At 39.5% G+C, this 21,551-nt stretch overlaps 1 protein-coding gene across 3 annotated transcripts in view; it reads right to left on the reverse strand.

Annotated features, from left to right (window-relative positions):
- Positions 1-21,551, reverse strand: part of CLDN10 (claudin 10) — an 88,897-nt gene that overhangs the window by 19,699 nt on the left and 47,647 nt on the right. Inside the window, exon 1 of one of the 3 annotated variants that reach the window (XM_010980231.3) lies at positions 1,162-1,487. The exons of the other annotated variants lie outside the window; for them this stretch is intronic. Coding sequence (XP_010978533.1) covers positions 1,162-1,381 — 220 coding nt within the window. The 5' untranslated portion in view covers positions 1,382-1,487. Of the gene's footprint in view, positions 1-1,161; positions 1,488-21,551 lie in introns of those variants that run through there. 3 annotated transcript variants of the gene reach the window in all.

Raw genomic sequence — 21,551 nt, forward strand, 5'->3', positions numbered from 1 at the left:
CAGACACGTATTCCCTTATACAGAGTTTCCATCAAATACCACCATTGAGCAACAGTTTGCTTTTCATGGCAAGCACCATCTTAGGGGAATTAAATCTTGTCTTTTATTTACTCAGCTACGCAAATAAAAATTCGCAGGGCAGTAATAGAAGAAAAAGAAAACACCTCGAATCGAGAAATAATGTAAATGACTCTCCTTAAGTTTCTGCCGGGATCCATTTAGTCATGTGCTGTGAAATTCTGGAAGAAAGGAGGCTAGAACTTGAACAATCAGTGTGACCGGGTTGACAACTACTGTTCTCTTGAAACTAAAGAGTGCCAGTTTTCTATGTGAACATCTACCTGTTGCCCTAATACAATACATCATAGAGCCTGCGATAACAAGAACAACGTAGGAAACAGTCTACCAAAGGACAACACGAGGGAGACGCGGAGAGCATACTTGGGAGGCAAGACACAGAACTTGTCAGGCTCCGGTACAAGTCTTGCCGACCAGGATTCTCTACCCTCTGCGGCACAGGCAAGGACGTTTTATTTTCCTAAAATTTGGAAGAAGAGTTGACGCCCAGGCAGAGTCATCTGTAGATACGTGGGATTTTGGGGGGGAGGGTGCGGGACCCTGCAATATGTTTCCTTTTTTCCAGCCAGCTTTTAAAAGAACTAACGAAACGGCTAAAGGGAGTTCGGAGCAAGCGGATTCGCTTTGACAAGTCGATGATGCCATTCTAATCAGAATCCAGCTCCCAGCTCCACCGGGGAGTGCTGGATGGAGAAGACAAGACCCTTCTGCGTAACTCAATGTCCCAACAGTCCCGGGGCGGGGGCACAGTCCTGTCCTCGACTCTCGGGACAGCAAAGCCGCTTCCCTCCATCCCAGACGCCTGAGAATCACCCACCCTACCCAGGTCTGTCTGCATACCCCCCTCCCTCGCTCCAGGGTCCCGGGCTGGGACTGGCGCCCCCACGGGACAGACGTCCGGGGACACAGGACGACGCGCACTGGGGACTCTCCCCGGCTCCCTCAGGAGGTGGGGGGAAGCGGGGCCAGGCCTCGGAGGGGTCTGGCCCCGGGGTCCTGACGGGGTCGTGCGGCCAGCCGGCCTCCCGCTAGCAGACCCGGGAGGAGCGAGGGCCAGGAGCGGGGGGGCCAGGGGATGCAGACCGTCCAGAGCCAGCATGGAGGGGAAGTCCTTGCAGTTGGAGACGCCCGTGGAGTCGGTAACGCACGTCTTCCACAGGTTGGCCCAATAGGTGGCGGTGGTGATGACCGTGCCGTCGATGGTGGACACCTTCCAGTAGTCGGTGGGCAGCGTGGAGGACACCAGCACCCAGCCCGAGATGGAGACCATGAAGGCAATGATCTCCGACGCCGTGCTCGCCATGCCGCCTGCCGCAGCCAAGCTCGCGCTCGCGCTCCCAGTCGGCGCCGCGACCCCCGCGGGCCCCGCACCGCGGCTCCGCCTCCGCCGCCCCGCCCCCGCCCCCGCCCCGCCCGCCCGCAGACCAGGCGTTAGGGGGCGCGCGCGGACCCCAGGACGCGCCCTCCCGGGCAGAGAGGGCTTTTGGGCGCTTTTACCGTCGCTCGCTGCCCGGGTTCTCTCGAGTCAACTGGCCCGGCACCCGCGGTCGGGAGGAACACAAGCCTGTGCGCCCCTGCACCCCTACTCTCGCATCTCGGGAGCCAGGGGACCAAGGAGAATGGCTCTCCTGTTGGACAGACTGGCAGCCGGATGTGGACAACCTACTGCATCCATCCCCCCTCCCTCCCCAGCCCTACCCCTTGGCAATAGCTTGGCTTCCAGAGTACCTTGTAAAAGCATAGCAGAAAAAAGCCTTTTGTGTTCCCGGAAAGGACACGGCCTGCTAACGCAGCACTCGGCCTGCTGAACTCTAAAGGTTTTCGTGCCACGCTCTTTTGGGTGACCCTGTTCGGCTTGTCAAGGAGGGATCACCTCAGTTCTGGGCTCAAAGTCGGCCTTGCCCTAAAATTCTGCAGTTCCTTTTGGCCCGGCGGTATGCGGAAGGTCACCATAAAGAGGTGCGTGACGCAAACCTAAATTTAGGACAGCAGCGTACGGAGAGCACAATGTGTTTTGGCGCCTTCCTTACAATCTCGGTGGTGACTGTTCTAGCCAGAATGCTGGCCTGCTGATACCAATGAGCTGCACGTAGGACAAGCAATTAAGACTCTTTTCCTGTGGGTGCCTTCCAGCAACTAGTTCTGTGAGTCTAGTCTATGAGCTAATGGTCTGTCGCAGTGAAAACGGCTTTGTATCTTGTTTATTTTTTTTTTTTACCATCTCCTCCTTTTGCGACTAATTGAAGAATAACTTCATTCATTCCTTCATTGATGTCTCAGAGTAAACGTAAAGATCAGGGTGTACTTTTTGGCTCCCTAGGTCACAAATTTGGACATAAACGAGAGAACAAAGACTTGGCTTTATTACGGGGTTATTATTTGTCCATCAAAGTTCTTGCAGTTCTTCATATGAGCTTTCAAGAGTCAATTCTTGCCGAAAGTAACCGAAGGTCTAAAACCTCTAAATCAGCCCTGCTATAATAAAGCTGTTTGCTAGCCCTCTGTTTTACAATCTTTATGCAGAGACACTTTGGTTCATTGTGAGAAATTTCTCAATACCCCTTTGTCACTTAAAAAAAAAACCAAATGGGTATAGAAATTAGAGGTGATCAGACATCTATGGAGAAGAAAGGAGGTTGGACTACAGAAACATCAAAACAGATTGGGAAGGACCATAGGAGATCCTTAGGACATACTTCATACTCAGCACAATCATCCTGTCAATTTCTAGAGATAATGTTTAGTTTATGCTCTAACAGTTCTGTGGGTTCAGTGCCTAGCAAGGTGTGTGTTCTGGTTTGGCTTTGTTTTGTACTGACAGCCTTTTAGCAAGTTTTCCTTTGTACTGAGCCCAAACCTGGGTCTCTTTAACATCCACCCAAATGCCACCATCTGCCCTGAGACAACACAGGTCTAAGTCCTACTTTTGGACCCTGCAGCAGCCCTTGGGAAGTGTGCTTGTGTGTGTCTGGCCATCTCACGGCTTGTGTGAATGGGAATAAGGGTGAAGACCACTGGCCTGACGGGATGCAGGCATGGTTACATTACTGTACTGCTCTTGGTCCCAACTTGTCCTGTTGTGTCATGCTGGGTTCACTGGGAGGGTCAAGCTTAAAAACAGTTTGGGAATCACCTACTTAACCTCGTCCTTCTCATCCTCCCTGCTATTCAAATCAGTCACCTTTGAGTATTGACCACAAAGTGTCCTCTATTCTTTTGTATGATTTGCCTTTTTTAAAGTGCTTTTATTGTCTTGATTTCTTGCCCTCCAGCATATTTCCACTATTACTTCTATGCCATATTTCCTTCTGAATGAGCTGCCTATTTCTAATCCAGTTTACTCTCAGGCAACACAAAAAAGTCATGAACGAGGACATATTCTATGGTGTTTCCTAAAATTAAAAATTGCACATATGTTGGTTTTGTACTTTATTTCCTGGCCTTGTTTGAGTGTCTTTGTTTGCTTGTGTCTTCTTCATGTTAGTTACTCACTAAAATTGTTTATTCTTTCTCTCTCTCTCTCTCTCTTTTTTTTTTTTTTTTTTGCAAGACAAAAACCTGATTTAGTTTTGACACACAAAAAAATGCAGTAGTGTGACTTTAAAGACTCAAGCAGTTACTAATTTATCAACAGATTGGTTATAACTTTCATTGTTTGGGACCAAAGGCACATTGTTTAACAAAACAAACTGTGAAGAATGGTTGGTGTTTTAGACCAGTCCCCCAAATTTACTCAACAGATAATGTAGTTTTACCTACTGTACTTAAAATATCCACAAACCCACCATTGCAACATAGCTTCCAGAGGAAACAAATTCTGAATTCTAACTTGGACCCCCAAGAAAGACTCTCTGCTGCATCACCAGACCATTTAAACCAGAATCTCTTGGGGGGTGGCTCTGGCAGTGATTTTTCCAAAGCTTCTAATGTACAGCCAGGTTGGAAAGCACAGCTCTGATCAGCTGAGATTCATGCCTATGTATATAAACAGTTAATTCAGTAAACCAGATGGTGTGTATTATAGAGAAAATATTCATCTCTTGGTTGAAAACTTTCAAAAAAGAAATCTTCTACTGTAGAGATTGTAACGCACAGCTTAAACTTAAAAGGGGCTGAAAATACCACAAACAGTCCATAAATTATGACCTGGATGGCAGCACTATTAGTTCTTTTGCCAGCTGAAACAGACTAGGTCGTCATGCCTATGGACTTGATTAGTTTTCTTTTACTTTTATCCTTTGTCTGTTCTATGAGGTTGGACAGCCCCAAACTTCTCTTCCCTGGCATGTACTGCATATTAACTATGGAGAGTTAGATTTTAAGGGCCCACAAGTACCTGACCAAAAGATGAAAAATGTTAACTTTCTTTAATACGTAAAGAATATTATGTAATGAAACAGCATTTACTTTAGAATGTCTTTTATCTTAAGCTTTTCAAAACCAGTTTAATCAGAAGAAATCTTTGTACAGACAACCACCTAATCCAACATAAGAATATCCAGAAAAGGAAAAGGGACCGAACAAAGATGTTTAAAAAGAAGTAATGGATAAATGGCTCATTTCACTTTAAGATTCTACCGTCCCAAATAACCTTTGCAGTTAATCTGCAAACCCATTTACAGAGTACCGTTCAACTGATAAATGCTTCCTTATTTTCCTTAGGATTCAGTTCACTGAAATTTTTATTTAACTGTTTGTAACAAACCATTCTTAATTTAAATATAAAAGTGAACACAGCTAGAAAGTTACTTCTCCATATTATTCCAAGTAACATCTTAATTAACAATAAGTCTTTATAAATTGTTTCCAATATGAAAAGTACTAATTTATCTATAATAAATTTGTCATGAAGACATTTAACGTTCTGAAATATATTTTGAGCCTTTCTACTTTTGGGGCCTAAGACACCGAGATTAGCATTGGAGGTTATTTCTTTGGCATTATTATGGTTATTAAGGAAAAATAGAGAATTCCCCCACCCCAGGGTTGTTCAGTAGGAGAGAAACCAGTTTAGCCAACTGAACCAGAGATTTGCAGAAGCTCTTTACTTGAGATTCAACTCACCTGCCAAACAACACAGGTGTGCCTTTCAACAGCTCAAGGATTTTCTAAGCATCAAATTTGGTTTCAGTATACACTAGCTCCTTCCTAGATTCCAGTAAGGTGGCGTGCTGCTGATCAGGTGGGGAGAAACTAAAGTCCTGATAAATACGGTATTAACTAAAAAAAACCAAAAAACAAAAAACAAAAACTGCCCAGGAGCTGAACATTGTTACAGCACGTTAAAGAAGGCATTCGTGCTGATACTAAGATAGTAAAACAGCGCATCTGTGCTCTTCTCCTTCATTTTCCCTAACACTCTTAGTTTATCTTAATCTACACTAATTCTATGATGCTTGTAATCTACTTAGCATGAAAGCTACAGAGTGAGAGGAGTAGTTACGGGAATGAACACTCATGCCTATCACTGCATCATTGATCATATATATGTGTGTGTATATATAAATTTTTTTTTTTGCAAATTTTAAGGAAACAGTGGCTTATTTTTCTTAGGACTATCTAGATTCCTCTTGAACACCTGGAGAGGTAAATTTGGGACCCCAGCAGCTCACAGCTGTCTGGGTGAATACCCCTCCAGCCCAGAATGACTCTCGCTCTAGGTAGGTCTTACAGATGGGTCTTAATAAGCATCTTATGAGTATTAATTCAATCTACCCACCCAGGTTGGGCAGGAAGTAAATCTATGTGTTTGGGGCTAGTCATTTTATTTCTCTGAGTTGAAGCATCCTCATTTGGAAAATGGAGTCTCACGCTGTACGCAGCCAGGCCTGGAAAGTCTTCTATCATCATGCCTGTCCCAACTGTACTGCCCTGTGGTTAAATTCTATAAAAATGGTTCAGAAGCCTGAACTATGTCTATCTGACTTGGTACTAAAATACAAATTGGTCCCACGACCCGCTGCGGATACCAAATCCGCGATTGCTCCAGTCCCGTGGTCGGCCCTCGGAAACCCACGGATACTAAGGGCCAGTTGTATTTGTCTTAGTTTGTTGTCGTTTAAAAATAATGTGGTACACATGTTTTATATGTCTAGCATATGGGAGTTAGGAAGTACTTTGAAAATTATTTAATTCAACATTTTACAGATGAGGAAACGAGGCCACAGGTGACTTCTTAATGTATATTAAACTATAAAGTGTATTTTGGAGTATTATATCAATTGGAATAACATTTATGTGTCTTATTCTTCAAATCTGTGTGAATTTGACAAATAATCCGAGTTGAAGAAAAATTTGAATTATAAGCAAGATTTAAACATTTAAAAGTTGAAAACTATCGTTTTTCATACAGATTCTCCTCAATTACATGTATGTGCCCATAAAATACTTACTAGTATATTACTAGGAGGTTTTTGCTTCAGGTTAATGCCGAGTCATCTGTACAAAGGGCTTTTGAATAGTAACATGTAAAGGAAGGAAATAACAATGGAACTGTTTGCTGATAATACAGTGGACAGATAGTAGACACACCTCTTTTTGCGGTTCAGAGCAATAGCTGTTTCTATGTTTGCTTTGGGTTTGTGAAGAATTAATAAAAAGATCTAAAGAACAAAGTTGATGTCATATTCTGCCTGTGATTATTATAACTGCCACACCTCTAGGATTTTGGACATAAATCTTTCTGACAAACAAGCATGCCCTGAGACAACTACTTCCCCACCATAAAATTCACCCATGTAACTTCCTTTTGAGTTAAGCAATGTTTTGTTTTCCAATCAAAACACTATATGAAAGATTATATTGTAATTTTTTTGACATTTGTTAAGCAAACTGAATGATACTGTGTATGTTTGTTTATAGTATATAAACTATAGAAGAAAAGCAGTTAATAAAGTGCTATTATTTCATGTTAATTTCCAGATGCCATTGAGAGGATCAAATCAATTAAAACATGGATGTTATAAAACTGGATGTATTATGGGTATTTGATAAGTAGCTGTTGAACTTAATTTTATTAGTCAAAAAGGATAAATGATTTAAAATAGTGGATGGTCTGTTAAGCATAAACTCTCAAAACCTACCCTTCAATGGCAAATTTTTGTTTGCTCTTTCAAGTAAATAATCTTTTTTAAATCAAGAAAAGTCATATCCTTTGAAATTATGATCTTGCAACCAAAATGGGGCCTTACTCTATACTTCAAATGATCAAATTAATCTTCAACTAATTGCTCTTTTTTGTCTTTTAAAACTTATTGTCTATACATATTTAAATAATATGTCTGTCACTAAACAGTTTCTATACATGGTTTGGAATCACACCATATGAATTTTGGAAAACACAGTGTGTTTCTTCATTTATTTGTTTTGTTCTGTTTGTAAGCAGAGTTGACAACCTATCACCTACCAGGTATAGCTACATGTAATTTAACTCACAGATTACGATCGTTAGTTTCTTGTATCCTTCTTCCCAACAGCCAATTAATTTTGATTTCAAGATACTTGTTCTTCACTGGTATAGGGAAAAGCCACGCTCGGCTCTAAGTAGTATGCACCTCCACAATCCTACCTATCAAAAAATGACACTAGTCTTCTTTCCCCACCACCTGGAAAGCTCCAGCGGACTCAGTCTCAGGACAGAAGACTTCTCAAAAGGGTGGATTTTAGACCCCCATATAGACTAGTGTTTGCTTTATCTAATCACTGGACAAATGTGGGTCTTTACTGATTATGACTTTTTATAAAAATTTTAATTGAAGTGTAGTTTATTTACAATGTTAGTTTCAGGTGTATAGTAAAAGGATTCAGTTATACATATATATACATATGTTATTTTTTTCTTTTCAGATTATTTTTCATTTTATGCTATTACAAGAAATTGAATATAGTTCCCAGGATTATAACTTTTTTTACAATGGTTATGACCATAACTCTAACTTTGACTATAATTTTTTTTTTATTATTTACTGAATATAGCACACATATTTCCATAGAAATATTATTTCTGATCAAACAGGGCCAAAGATGAATCACATTTGTGACTACAATTCAAAATCACATTTTTTTTTAATGGTTAAAAATTTTTTTTTAATTTTTAATTTTTTAAATTGAATCTTAAATTTTTTAAGCTTTTTTTGGGGGGAAGGTTTATTTACTTATTTGTTTATTCAATTTTTTTTTTTTAATGGTGGTACTGGGAATTGAACTCCAGACCTCATGCATGCTGAGCTTGCTCTCTACCACTGAGCTATACCCTCTCCTCACTCATTGACTTTTAAACATTTTTTTGCTTCCAATGGGGGGAGGTAATTTAAGGGTTTTTTTAATTTATTTATCTTTTAAACAGAGGTGCTGGGAATTGAACCCAGGACATTGTGCATGCTAGGCATGTACTTTACCACTAAGCTATACCCTTCCCCCCACCACTGACTTTTGAAGAACATACATTCATATTCTAAATCAAATTAATTCTTATATACATGAAAAAATGGAGTCTAAATGCCATCATCTCCTCCTCCTGCCCTAATTCCTATGGTTCTAAAGTAATGAACATAGAATATCATTTTTACATATGAAAAATACAAGTTCAAGGCAGCATTGGAGGTTTTGGGGTGTTTTTGGTTTTTTTATTATTACACTTGGGTGCAGTGTATGGACATAGCACTGGACTGGCATTTAAAGGACCTGACAACTACCTCTAGCTCTGTCATTACTTTGTTAATTTACATTTACTCAGGCCCATTTTTCTCATCTAAAAAGTGAGTGATTAGACATAGACATAGAAAACAAACTTTTGGGTTACCAAAGGGGAAAGGGAGGAGAAGGGATAAATTAGGAGTTTGGGATTAGCAGATACACACTGCTGTATGTAAAACAAACAAGGGCCTACTGTATAGGATAAGGAACTATCTTCAATATCTTCTAATAACCTATAATAAAAAAGAGTCTGAAAAATAATATATATATGTATAACTGAATCACTTTGCTGGACACTTGAAACTAACACAATATTGTAAATCAACTACACTTCAATTTAAAAAATAGTTTAAATCAGTGGGTTGGAGAGAGTCTGTAAAATTCTGCCTACCTCCAACAACAGAGGGAGGAAATAAACAACGTTATGGTACTGTTTCCTCCTCCCCTTCAAACAGTGCTGACAAAGGACAAATAAGAAGGAATAAGAGAGACAGAGAAAGAGAGAAATAGGATCGAAAGGCAGGTTCAAACACAGAGCCAAAGTGGTAAGAGTGTGAGGGAGTCGTTGTAGACATATGGAACCAGCAGAAAAATTAGAATCATCAAGACATCTTTCTCATCACCCTACAGATTTACCCTTCAGTTCTCAACGTTTTGCTTAAGTTTTGTTCATCCTTACCCCCAACTGCCCGACTTTCCTCCTGGCTATTGTCACCTCTTTTAACTGGAAGCAAAGAACAGTAACCTGCAGCCTGGTCGCTCCCTGTCCCAATAGTGTCAGAGAGAAAGGCAGGGTGAGTTTCAGTTTTATGTGCACACAGTCTGATTCCCTTAGCTCTATTCTGGGGCACTGGTGCCTATGTTTATTTTCATGGCTGGAATTAAGCAATTTGTAGAAGGTCCTGCAGCAGGTTAATGATGGGGCCAGAGTTAGCACGCACAGCTGCTGATTTCTCAGTGTGGGCCCTGAGCCATGGGGCCATGTGGCTCCTCCACACGCTGTTCCAAATCACATACTTGTCAACTGCAGGGGACTTCCTATGCCAGTTGTTGTGAACAAGCTTTCTTAAACATAACACGTCTGAGAGAGCCTAAATGCCAACACCTCGAAACTTAAAAAGAAATGCTACATATCTCTTTCAGTTCTGAACAAGAAAGTGTCATAGGGTAGTTAGTACACTGATATTGTCAATGTTGGTGGGGAGAAGCAGAATTCCAGCAAACACGAAACATCACTCAAGCTCCTAAGTTAGAGATGTGATCATAACAAAGAACGCCAATTCTAAAAATTAGTATCACTTCTCAGAGCCACTAACCAGCAACTAATTTTTGTTTAGTTTTTTTCTGATATTTTCAAAGGCTACCTATATTCCATGCATTTCTCATCTTATTCAGACTAGCAGTTAAAAGTAATCTTTTGTCATTTAATATATATCCTGCTAGATTTCAGTGGTAAACAGTTCTTAAAGGTAAATGCTTGTCAAAGGATCTGGATTATCCTTTGGAAGCTGGATAAGACCCAAAAGAATCATAATCATTTGAGCTCAAAATAATGAGCATCTTCTTAGTCCCACAGTTTTTCTCAAAAAAAAAAAAAAAAAAAGGGAATGTGCAGATATTGTCATGACAATATTCTGGAAAGGTAGAAAATGTAACTTCCATAAGAAAGAAGGCCATCTTGTAGTTAGCTTTTTATTACCCATTTACCTTTATATGTTTTAGGGGCGGGGAGGTAACTAGGTTTATTTATTTATTAATTTTGTAATGGAGGTACTGGGGATTGAACCCAGGACCTTGTGCATGCTGACCACATACTCTACCACTGAGCTATACCCTCCCCTTTCCTTTATATAATATTAATGCTTCTAAGTCACGCAACAGATATCTTCTAGCTGCATATTTCTAACTGAATTAAAAAAAACTTTTATTGTGAAATCAGGTTCATTTTCTAAACAGATTTATGTGAGTTTTATACCAGTGAATGTGGCATACATTTTAAAGTCATGTACCAACTGGAAAAGGGTCATTTCAGAGAAGGTATATTGAAACAATACATATTCTCAAACGTCTCAGTAGAAATACTGATTGTGAAAACAGGTTCAAAATCCAGTCCTATCACCAGGCGCCTCAGGCTTCCTTCAGTATTGTTGTAAGATGTGCTTGTGTCTTAGACTCCTTTGTACCTTCCATTTTCACATAGCTGTCCTTAAACAGTTTTGGTGATTGATTGATCTGGTTTCTATTGTTAGAGAGCAAACAGAAAGTTTCAGGAATGCAGCAAAGTTTGGCATCATCAAATGAGCTGAGTATTTAAAAACTGCCTTCTTGGTGGAGTCTACAGGAATGGAATCTAAAGGCGTTCAGGGTGTTGCCATGAGGGGTACAGCAGAACAAGGGTGTTGGCTAAGTCAGGGGCAGAGAAAGAGGAGGAGTCATGGGCCCCCAAAATCCAGAAAAGAGAATGTGGTCCAGGCTGTGCCCTAAAGAAGATAAGACTGAGACCTCTGGTCAGAAAAGGAGGAAGCTGGACAAGATGCAGTATGAGAATTTCAAAGTGGTAAACAGTTGGATGGGATGCATGATACAGGGAAGTTACGGCCATTCTCCAGCAGAAAACAGTGTGATGAGTTAAATTATAGCACTCTATGATCCTATGAGGAAAACAGGTACAAGCACTTATTAGTAATTCTTGGAAATAACGTGACAATGGCTCATAGATTTGTAATTAAATAAAAACTGGAAATAATGCTTGATTATTGTTGTCACATTGGTTCCCTGTCGAAAAATGTATGTAGATCTTGGCAATGTCCTTTTAGAATTGTACATAAAGAAGGACTGTGAATTTAGCTCTTGCCCTCATTTAGGGCTTTTCATATGTTGCCACGGGAGGATGGAGTTGTTTGGGTCCTAGTTAATAGCCACCAGTGACTAATCAACTCACAAGTAAAGCTTCAGTGATTCTCTGCTCATCATTGGTTTCATTTTGAAGAGCTAGAAACCAATCAAAATGGTGTTGTTTTCCCTGCATAAGCATTCACTATTACCACACACCATCAAATGACCAGGCAATCAGGGACCATAGATACAGAAGCTGGAATTTGGAATCCAAGCCAGTTACAGAGGCAAGAATAAGCTAATAAGTGCACAGGACTGTCAGAACTGGAAGTGCCATTCTGTGGAGTGAGGTTGTGCCTTAATCTACACATTTCAGGCATAGAATTTGGTTAAATAAGGGATGCCTAGAGTACATTACTACCATTGCGTTTTCCTTCTATTTCCATAACCTGAATTTATGAAACCCACCAGCACTTCAGCACATCTTTGGCACATCATTGCCCTGAGTAAATACATACAAATCATGGAGACTCAACCTGAAGGACTAGCTGAGATTGGAATCCAGTTATCCCCTCTATTCACACTCATACTCCTTCTTCTTCTCCTTCTGTATGTCAGAAGAGCCGTCTATACCGAGTGTTCAAAATATGAATAATTCCAGTTATGGCCAAAGGAAAAACAAAAACCCACGATTACCTATTAACCACCCACACACAAAGTCTGAACTATATTGCTTCACCAGTCATTCTTTAAGCCAGTGGTAGAATGCACAGACACCCTAAAATTCGAAGAGTGTAAACAAACTGTTTTTTAAATCCCGTTGAATGCTTAATTTTAAAATGCCTATCTTAATTTGATTTGACTACCCCAAATAGAAAAAAAAAAAAATGTTAGCTTCAACTTACTTCTTTACTTTGCCAGTAGTCTGGCTCTTCCCTGAAACTACTCTGAAGAAGAAAAAGGTTCTTAATAAGCACCCACATAATAGGACTTAATTCACGTGCACATGCCACAAGAATAATGTTTCTGCATTAAATTACAGCAGCTGTGAAATTCAAATACTACCGGGAGCAGGCAGATTTTGTGAAATACTGTGCTATATTTCATGAGAAATTTGCGCCCCCTTTTGGATAAAGATTGTTAAGACATTTCAAGGTGAACTTTAAAATGCAGTCACTGGCTTAAAAATAAACACAGTTTTGTTTTTAGGACCGTGGGAAAGGAGAAGGAACGGATGTGCCCGACGTTGCAAAGACAGCGCTAACAGGGCTGCAAGGCAAAGGTTTTGAGACTGCAAGGCAAAAACGGCCATCCGGACGACCCAGAAAGAGGAGTCCATAGTTTCCTTTTGGTGAAAATGTGTTGGGAAATTCAGCCAATTGTAAAATTACAAAGTAGAGTTTCTTAGGGCCAGTGTTCTCTAGAAACAGTGGTAAGCCCTTCTCTCCCTCTTGAGACCATACTTTTTGTATGGATAGGGTCAAATTATCCCTTGGGTGATCTTTCTGCCTGGATGAAGCAAATCTCAAGGAGTGGTTTCTTTCAGATTTAGAAAAAACACATAAATATATTTAAAGATATCTTGGGGGACTCTTTGCGGAACGTTTTCCTTTTTCTTTTCAACCAGGCATCTTGGTAGAGTTGTCTGTTACCACTGTCTCCCTTTCTACCATCCCATTCACTTCTCAACCCACTGCAGTCTAGGTGCCTATCTTTCTGTCTCCGCTGAAACACAGTAAAAAACCTAAGTGGCTTGGCGCTCTCTGATTCAGTGGACATTTCCCATTCCTTATCTTGTTTGACTTCTCTGCACCTTTTGACACCGTTGCACAGTTCCTCCTTTGTGAAATACTTTCATCCTTGGGCTCCCGTGACCCTATTCTCACTTCTATTTCTCTGCCTGTTCCATGGTCCTTCTCCATCTCACCTCTGTGGGCTACTACGCCCGAAATTCTGTGCTGACACTTACCCCTTTTCACATACTCTTTCCCTGGGCAAACTGGTGACTCCAAAATAGGATTCCCTGATCCTTCTGATTTCTAGTCCCTATTGGACAGCTTCTCCTTTGTCTTGGTGGCTCACAGGGACTGCAAACTCAAGCATATCTAAAGTCAAACCTCTCAGCTTCAACTCAGCTTCCCTCTAACCCCCACTTGTCCCTTCTTCCTTCTGTACTCTCTACACTGCTTCATGGAACCATATTTGTTTATCTACCCACTCCCTCCCTCAAGCAAGTCATGATTCATGGTAAGTCATCCTGGAGCCCTCAGTTTCCTCTATACAGCCCATCTGGTTGACTCTATCCCTGAACTATCTCTTGAATCACTCTCACCTCTCCATGTCCACACTGCTCTTCCCAATTCAGGCCCTCATCACCTCTCTTATTGTCTATCACGATGGCCTCCTGACTGGTCTCCCTGCCTCTAGCCTCACGCCTTCTAAACCATCCAACTTTTGACTTCCCAGGTGATATTCCTAAAAGATAAGTCTGATTGTTTTTCTTCCCTTTTTAAAGCCCTTTACTGGCTCTCCACCATGCACAGTGTGAAATCCATGTATTTGATCATAAGGTACAGTATACCTCAGGAGGTGCCACCCATCTCCTGCCACACCCGACTGGAATATTCTGCTGGGATCACCCAAAACTACTTCACAGTGTTCCTCTGCTCAGAATGTCTTTTTTTCTTAATCAGCTTGGGGAATTCCTTCTCATTAACTTTTCTGAGCCTGGCTCCTTCCTTCTCCAGCAGGCCAGGTCTGAGAGTGACTCTCCTGTTCCTCCTGGGGGCATGCTTCCATTCCTGCCTCTACTACACAGAATGGGAGTTTCTATCTGTTTTTCCGCTGGGCTGTGAGCTATTTGAGAGTAAATGCAGATTCTTATTCATTCTCACTGTGGTTGTTCTAAGTATTGACTACCATTTATAGAATGCCAGGAGAGAAAAACCAAGGTTTGGAGATACTGAGTGAACCATACACCCAGTTAGTGGCAGAGTCATGATTTAATCCCGATGTTTTATGGTCCAAAACCTGTGCTTTTTTCAAAATAATGCACTACAACACAGAGGTATTCTGATAATATTGCTACCACCACTAATAATTATTGTAACTATTACTGTGAATCAAGGACTGTACAAAATGCTTTATATAATGATCAGTTTCTGAAGAATTGAGAATCGATCTGGTTTCAATTCTTTCAGTTTGACATAAATACATCTTAAAAAAAAACTTACTTAAAAAAGACACTCATAAGATTGGCAGGAGCATAGTGGAACATTAAGTGGACCAAATGACCCACAATATCGCTTCCAACCTAAGATTCTGTGAACATAAATATGAACTGAATCAAATGCTCTCGAATAAAGAACTACTGTCCTCTGAAGCTGTATAACAAAGAATCTGATCTGTGCTCTGGGTCAAGGAGAATGTTCCTGAGGAAATGGGCTGGGGCTGGGGCTTGACGAATGAGGTGGAACACTCCTGCGTAGTTAGGAGGAGAGCCTTGCAGACAGAGCCAGCAGTCTGTGTAGGGACCCATGGTGGCAGGAAGTCAGAGTGAGGTCAGTGTGGAGGGACCAGTCGAGCTGGGGCTAGCCGCCAGCACTGCTGGGCCTTGAAGGCTCTGCTGGGCATTTGACTATTTATCCTTCACCTGCATCCGCTTTGGATCTGAACTTTGCTCCATTCTTCAGGGCTTCCCAGTGAGAGTGTGGCCCCTGCAGGTAAGATCTAGGTCTTCCTTGCTTCATGTCCTACAGGGTGTGCAGATAGTGAGTGCTCAGTGAATGCTTAATTTATTTGACCTAAGGATTTATCCTTCCACCTTCTTACACCTCTACAATTACTGGAAGACTCTCGAAAAACTACCTGAATTATCTTTTAATGGATTGAACAAAGTCATCATTTATTTATTGTCAAATAGTCTCATCAGAAAGCAGTTCTGCAAATAGCATTAGGAAGGTGGAATAGCTAAAGAGCACTGGAAGATCAATCCTTCTCTTTAAAAAAATCTACTTTTTTCTCAACATTTTCTTATGACAATACGTAAATATAGAGCATTGCTGAAGAATTTTACAGCGAACACCCATCGCTGTGGATTGAATTGTTTCCGCCCCTCCTCCACCCCCAATCTGGATGTTGAAGCCCTAACCCGCAGTGTGACTGTATTTGGAAGAAGGGCTTTTAGGTGGTAATTAAGGTTAAATGAGGTCATAGTAGTGGGCCCTAATCTGATAGAATTAACGGTCTTATCACTGAGAGGAAGAGCAATCTCTCTGCCATGTGAGGACACAGCATGAAGGCATCTGCAACCCAAGGAGAAAGTCTTCACCAGGCACCTGCCAACTGATCACCCGATCTTGGACTTCCAGTCTCCAGAACTGCTTAAGCCACCCAGTCTGTGGCATTTTGTTAAGGCAGCCCACGCTGACTAATACACCTGTATATTGTACCCACTACCTAGATGCCACCATTAACATTTTACTTGCTTTCTCCCTCTCTTCTCTCTCTTTCTCCATCCCTCTCTCCCTTTATTTATCCTTCAATCTATCTTATTTTGGGGGGGAACACTTTAGAATAAATTGTAGGCACCAGTACAATTTCTTTAAAATACTTCCACATGCATATTGTTAGCTAGAGAGTTTTTTTCTTTTGATGTAATATTTATTTATTTATTTATTTATTTATTTATTTATTTATTTATTTAAGAGCTATTTATTTAATTAGTTTTTTTGGGGGGGGTAATTAGGTTTATTTTTAGAGAGGATACTGGGGATTGAACCCAGGACCTTGTGCGTGCTAAGCATGCAATCTACCACTTGAGCTATACCCTCCCTCCGATGTAACATTTAAATACAACAAAATGCATAAATCTTAAGTGTACATTTACTGACTTTTGACACTGCATACATCTTTGTAAGCAAAGCAAGCCCCTATCAAGGTAGAGAACACTACTGTCTCTTCAGAAAGTGCCCTCACACCTCTCCCCAGTCAGCCCCCACCATCATTTTTATTTTGTCCCACAATAGATTTGTTTTGTCTGTTCTAGCGCTTTATCTAAATTGAGTCAAATAGTATGTACTCTTTTGTACAAGGCTTCTTTCATTCAATATATTTTTAAGATTCATTCATGTTGTCATATGTATAAGTAGTTCATTTCTTTCTCTCTCTGTTTTCTTTTTTATTTTTCTTTCTTTTTTTTTTTTTTTTTTTTAGCTGAGGAATATTCCATTATCTCGAGGTATCACAGTGTCTTTATCCATTTTTTTCCCACAGATGAATATTTCCAATTTTGAGTTATTACAAATAATGTGCTATGAATATTCTTACACGAGTCTTTTTGTGAACATATGTTATCATGAATAAACCTAGAATCAGAATTACTAGGTTATAGAGTAGGAGTATGTTTAGTTTTGTAAGAAATTACCTGACTTTTTCCCAAAGTATTGTACTATTTTACATTCCTACTAACAATGTATGGGAATTCCAGCTGCTCTATGTCTTTGCCAACATTTGATGTTAACAGTCTTTTATTTGAACCATTTTAGTGGGTGTGCAGTGGTATCTCACTGTGGTTTTAATTTTCATTTCCCTGATGACGAACAATGTTGAGCACACCTTTGTGTGTTTATTACCCATTCAAGCACCTCTTTTGTGAAGTGTCAGTGAAAATGCTTTGACCATTTTTTGTTGGGTTATTTCTCTATTATTGTAGAAGTTCTTTATACAGTCTAGATATCAGCCCTTTGGCAGATATATATTTAATGAATGTTTGCTCTCAGTGTGTGGCTCATCTATTTTCTTAAAGTCATCTTTTGATGAGCAGAAGTTTTCAATTTTGATGAAGTCTAATATGTAATATACAATACTATATAAAATAATATATATCCCCCTTCCTTCTTATAGTTAGTGCTTTTTGTGACCTGTTTGAGACACTGTTATCTACCCCCAAGTTATGAAGATATGCTCCTATATTTTCCTCTAAAACTTTATGGTTTTAGATTTTCTATTTAAGCCTAGGATCTACCAGTAATTAATGTTGGTGTGTTTGGTGTGAGTCAAGGTTCATTTTTCATAGACTCTCCAGTTATTTCAACACCATTTGTTTAAATTCCCATTGCTTTGGTGCCTTTGTTGAAAATCAAATGCTTGGATAAGGGTAGGTCTATTTACTATCATTTTTAAAAATGTAAATACTAAGCAATCAACCTCTAGAAGTTTCTTTCTTAAAGATTATCTATTTAACCTTTGCACATTTACATTATTTAACCATAATCTGAATAAGAATTTCTTAAGGAGGGTATAATGACTTCTAATAGACTGTTAGAAAAATTGAGACCCTGTAACTTTAAAGTATCCATCAACTTCTCTTTCAGGAATTTCATATTCATATCGATAATCAAATAGATTGGAATCTCTATTTGGAAATGAATAAGGCCTTAAAAGTGCAAAATAAAGAACTAGGTTACTAATACCAGGGAGCAAAGGGGGTGGGAAAGGATAAATTGGGGAGTTCAAGATCTGCAAATATTAACTACTATATATAAAAATAGATTTTAAAAACTTCTTCTGTATAGCACAAGGATCTATATTCAGTATCTTGTAATAATCTTTAATGAAAAATAATATGTAAACGAATATATGTATATATATATATGACCAGGACATTGTGCTGTACACCAGAAATTGACACACTGTAACTGACTACACTTCAATTAAAAAAAAAAAGAACTAGGTTACTACTACTATATCCTAATTTAAAGTTCACCATATTTTATTACTTAATCAAGATGATCCATTTCTATTATTAGAGTCAAATGTGGTCCAAAGGCAAGGGTGGTTTCTAAGAATTTAGTAAGTAAAGTATATTAACTTAGATAAGTGACTTACTTGCTCCCTTCATTTTTTATTTTTAACAAAAGAAATGTGCAAAAGAACAGAAAGAAAGAAAGAAAACTATGTATGTGGATGGATGTTAAATAGATTTATTGTGGTGATCATTTCACAGTATATACAAATATAGAATCATTATGTTGTACATCTGAAACTACTATACCTCAAGAAAGAAAAAGAAACAAAGAAAGAAAGAAAGAGGGAAAGAGGGAAGAAAGTAATTCTTAGTTCCTATTACAATGGGATAATGTGAAGATAGTGAGTTCAGGGAAATACTGTAGTGAAACATACAGATAAAATAGTCAAAAATATATAGTATGAGATAGTTGAGAAAAACAAGGTGTTTTCATTGAACATCGTGCAGCCCGTATTCCCCTTTATGTAAGAGCTTTTAACCAGTGTATTAACATTCCCCTTTACATAAGAAGACAGAGAGAAACACTCTGCTCCTTTAGGTTGGATACACTCAAGCAGGTGAGGGGGAACAAGGATGTCAGTCCTTCTTGGCTGTCTTGGCCAAGCTTGCCAACCCAGGTGGATTTGCCTGCTCTCAACTCCGGTAATTCAATAACCTCTTTCCTTCCAGTAAGGGTTGCCTGACCACTTACACCCTGCCACAAGTCTCTGTCTCATGCCACTCACAGATGTTGTGGTTTAAGCACAAAGAATCTTAACATCCTTCACATCTCAAAATAAACAGCAGCTCTGGAAATGTCACAGGGCTTTCATTGCACAGGAAATGGATTTAAATAACTCAAGGGGTATTGTGGAAATTTTCTGATGCTCCCCTCCCCCTCCAGTTTTCAAGAATAAACAAATATAAGTGCCTGGAAATAACACACTTTCTAGTTGGTGTTGACGGGCATTAAAAATCATTGTATGAATGTGGCCTGACATTTTAGGATATGAAATTTATGCACTCCTAATATCTTTTTTAAAATTTAAGTATAACAAACTCAGTGTTCTAAATAATGAAAGTGACCTTCCGTAACAATTATATTGGATTTGACTCTAGGATAATTTACAATGTTTTCCTCCTCATAATTATCAAAAACAGTACCAGATGATCAGATCTAATAAGTTAGTTTATAGGGAGAGCTATCTCTTGCTAAACCAAGAAATAACAATGTTAAACCCAAACTATTTGAAATAAATAATAGAAAAGTCAGAATCCTAATTGTATTTATTATTTGTATATGAGCTCTTGGTATATGCACAGGGATTTCTGCACACTTCGTGCAGAGAAGTAGGGAAAGAAAGATTGTCAGTGTCCTACAAAAGACTTTTGGGGAATGGAAAAGGACCACTTGTGCATGAATGCTGCCTCATGAAGCTAAAAATAATAAAAGTTACAGGAAAGTCAGGTGACTTAATTATTCCAGCCTGGAGGCAAGCTCATCTAGCAGCTAAGAATTCTACTGCAAAAGACTGAAGTTCCCAGTGCCCTTGACAGCACCAAAAAATAACATTAATAAGGCTAATGGTTCTTAACAATTCCTTTCAAGCCCTGTTTTCTGTGCAACATGGCACATTCTTTTGAAAGAAGCGTGTTCATTCACTTCAATTAGTTGGAAATCTCACTTGCCATGGAAGAAATATTTCACGAGCTCTGATGGAAATATCCCCAATCATGGAAAAAAGAAAGCACCACTAACTTACTGGTTGAAGAAATAAATCCATAAGCAAAGCAAGAAGAGATTTTAATAGCATCTGTTGAGTTTTCTTCTCCTAATTATTTTGAGGACTTTGTTTTTGATTTAGAAATTTATAGGTATAGCATGTGTCCATAGGATCAAATGCACACAAAAAGGAATAAACGAGGTGTAGACGGTAATATCTCACTGACTCAACCAGTTCCACATTAAAAAAAAAAAAAAGCAAAATCCAAACAAACAAAAAAACCTTTGTTTCCAGCTTTGCTTCAAAAGGAAGAAAATGTCCCAAATTGGCCACCAATCAGTCATTATGTTGGCACCTTTTCTAATTCTCCCGGGACAATCAATTTGTGCTATGTTCCAGCTCTAGAGATTAGTTTGTGTGTGGTCTTAAAGACTAGCTAATTTCTCTCTTTAACTCAATGTTACCAACTTGTTGAATGAACTTTATTTTCTTGCCAACTACCCATTCAATACAATGGCCCATGAATGCAGTCAGAGCTCACTGAAGGGTTATGCTGCAGGGTCTGTTCTCCATGCCATGAGCTCCGTCCTTCACTGATGGGAACGTGCTCCCGTTGCTTAGAGTTTGCTTCATTCAATTTGGCTGTCAGCCCTTTGGGAGACGAAAATCATCATATTCATTTCTATTTGATCTTACTTGTTATCAATGTCTTATTTGAATTTAATTTTTAGCAGATGGTTCATTCATCCTGCCTCTGGCTTCATTTACCTGATCACCTTCTTTGCTGTACTGGATGTGAAAACCAAAAAGAATTTGACACCAAAATGTATGATTCACTTGCATACGTGGCATGATAGAAATACAGTCACACCACAGAAGAAAAAAGATTTTGAAAAAAGTATGCAAATAAGTACTTCATGTAGCCCCAAAACACTTCCAGATCACAGCACTCATCACAGGACTGGAAAACCTCCAGGTTGCCACTGATCTTAGATGCCAGTGGTTCCGCATACCTCCAGTTCAACTACAGCAGCTGATGAGCAAAAAGCTTTTCCCTCCAAATGCCACATTCCTCTTAGACTGAATGGCTGTAGCCGATACTGGATGAAAATGCACTTTGCCTTTGGATGCAAAGAATTGCACTTGGTCATGGAGTGATACACATTGACTGCAGACTTTTTTTTTTTTTAGTTAAAATGTTGAAGAGCGAAGATAAACTTCTGGGTAAAGATAGTAGATATACATACTTACATTTGTTTCCTCCTGAAACTCCACCAAAAAGACAGTAAACAGATTTTTTAAAAAATTATTGTATAAAACCATCAAGAGCAAAGAGGTGACAGAGGAAACACGAACGTAAAATTTTGGAATCTGGAAATAAGATTCACAAATGGTAAGCTGCCTAACAGAACAGAGAGGGTTGAAGCCTAGGT

The sequence above is a fragment of the Camelus dromedarius genome, chromosome 13 (genome assembly GCF_036321535.1).
Source record: "Camelus dromedarius isolate mCamDro1 chromosome 13, mCamDro1.pat, whole genome shotgun sequence".
In the NCBI taxonomy this organism is placed as follows: domain Eukaryota; kingdom Metazoa; phylum Chordata; class Mammalia; order Artiodactyla; family Camelidae; genus Camelus; species Camelus dromedarius.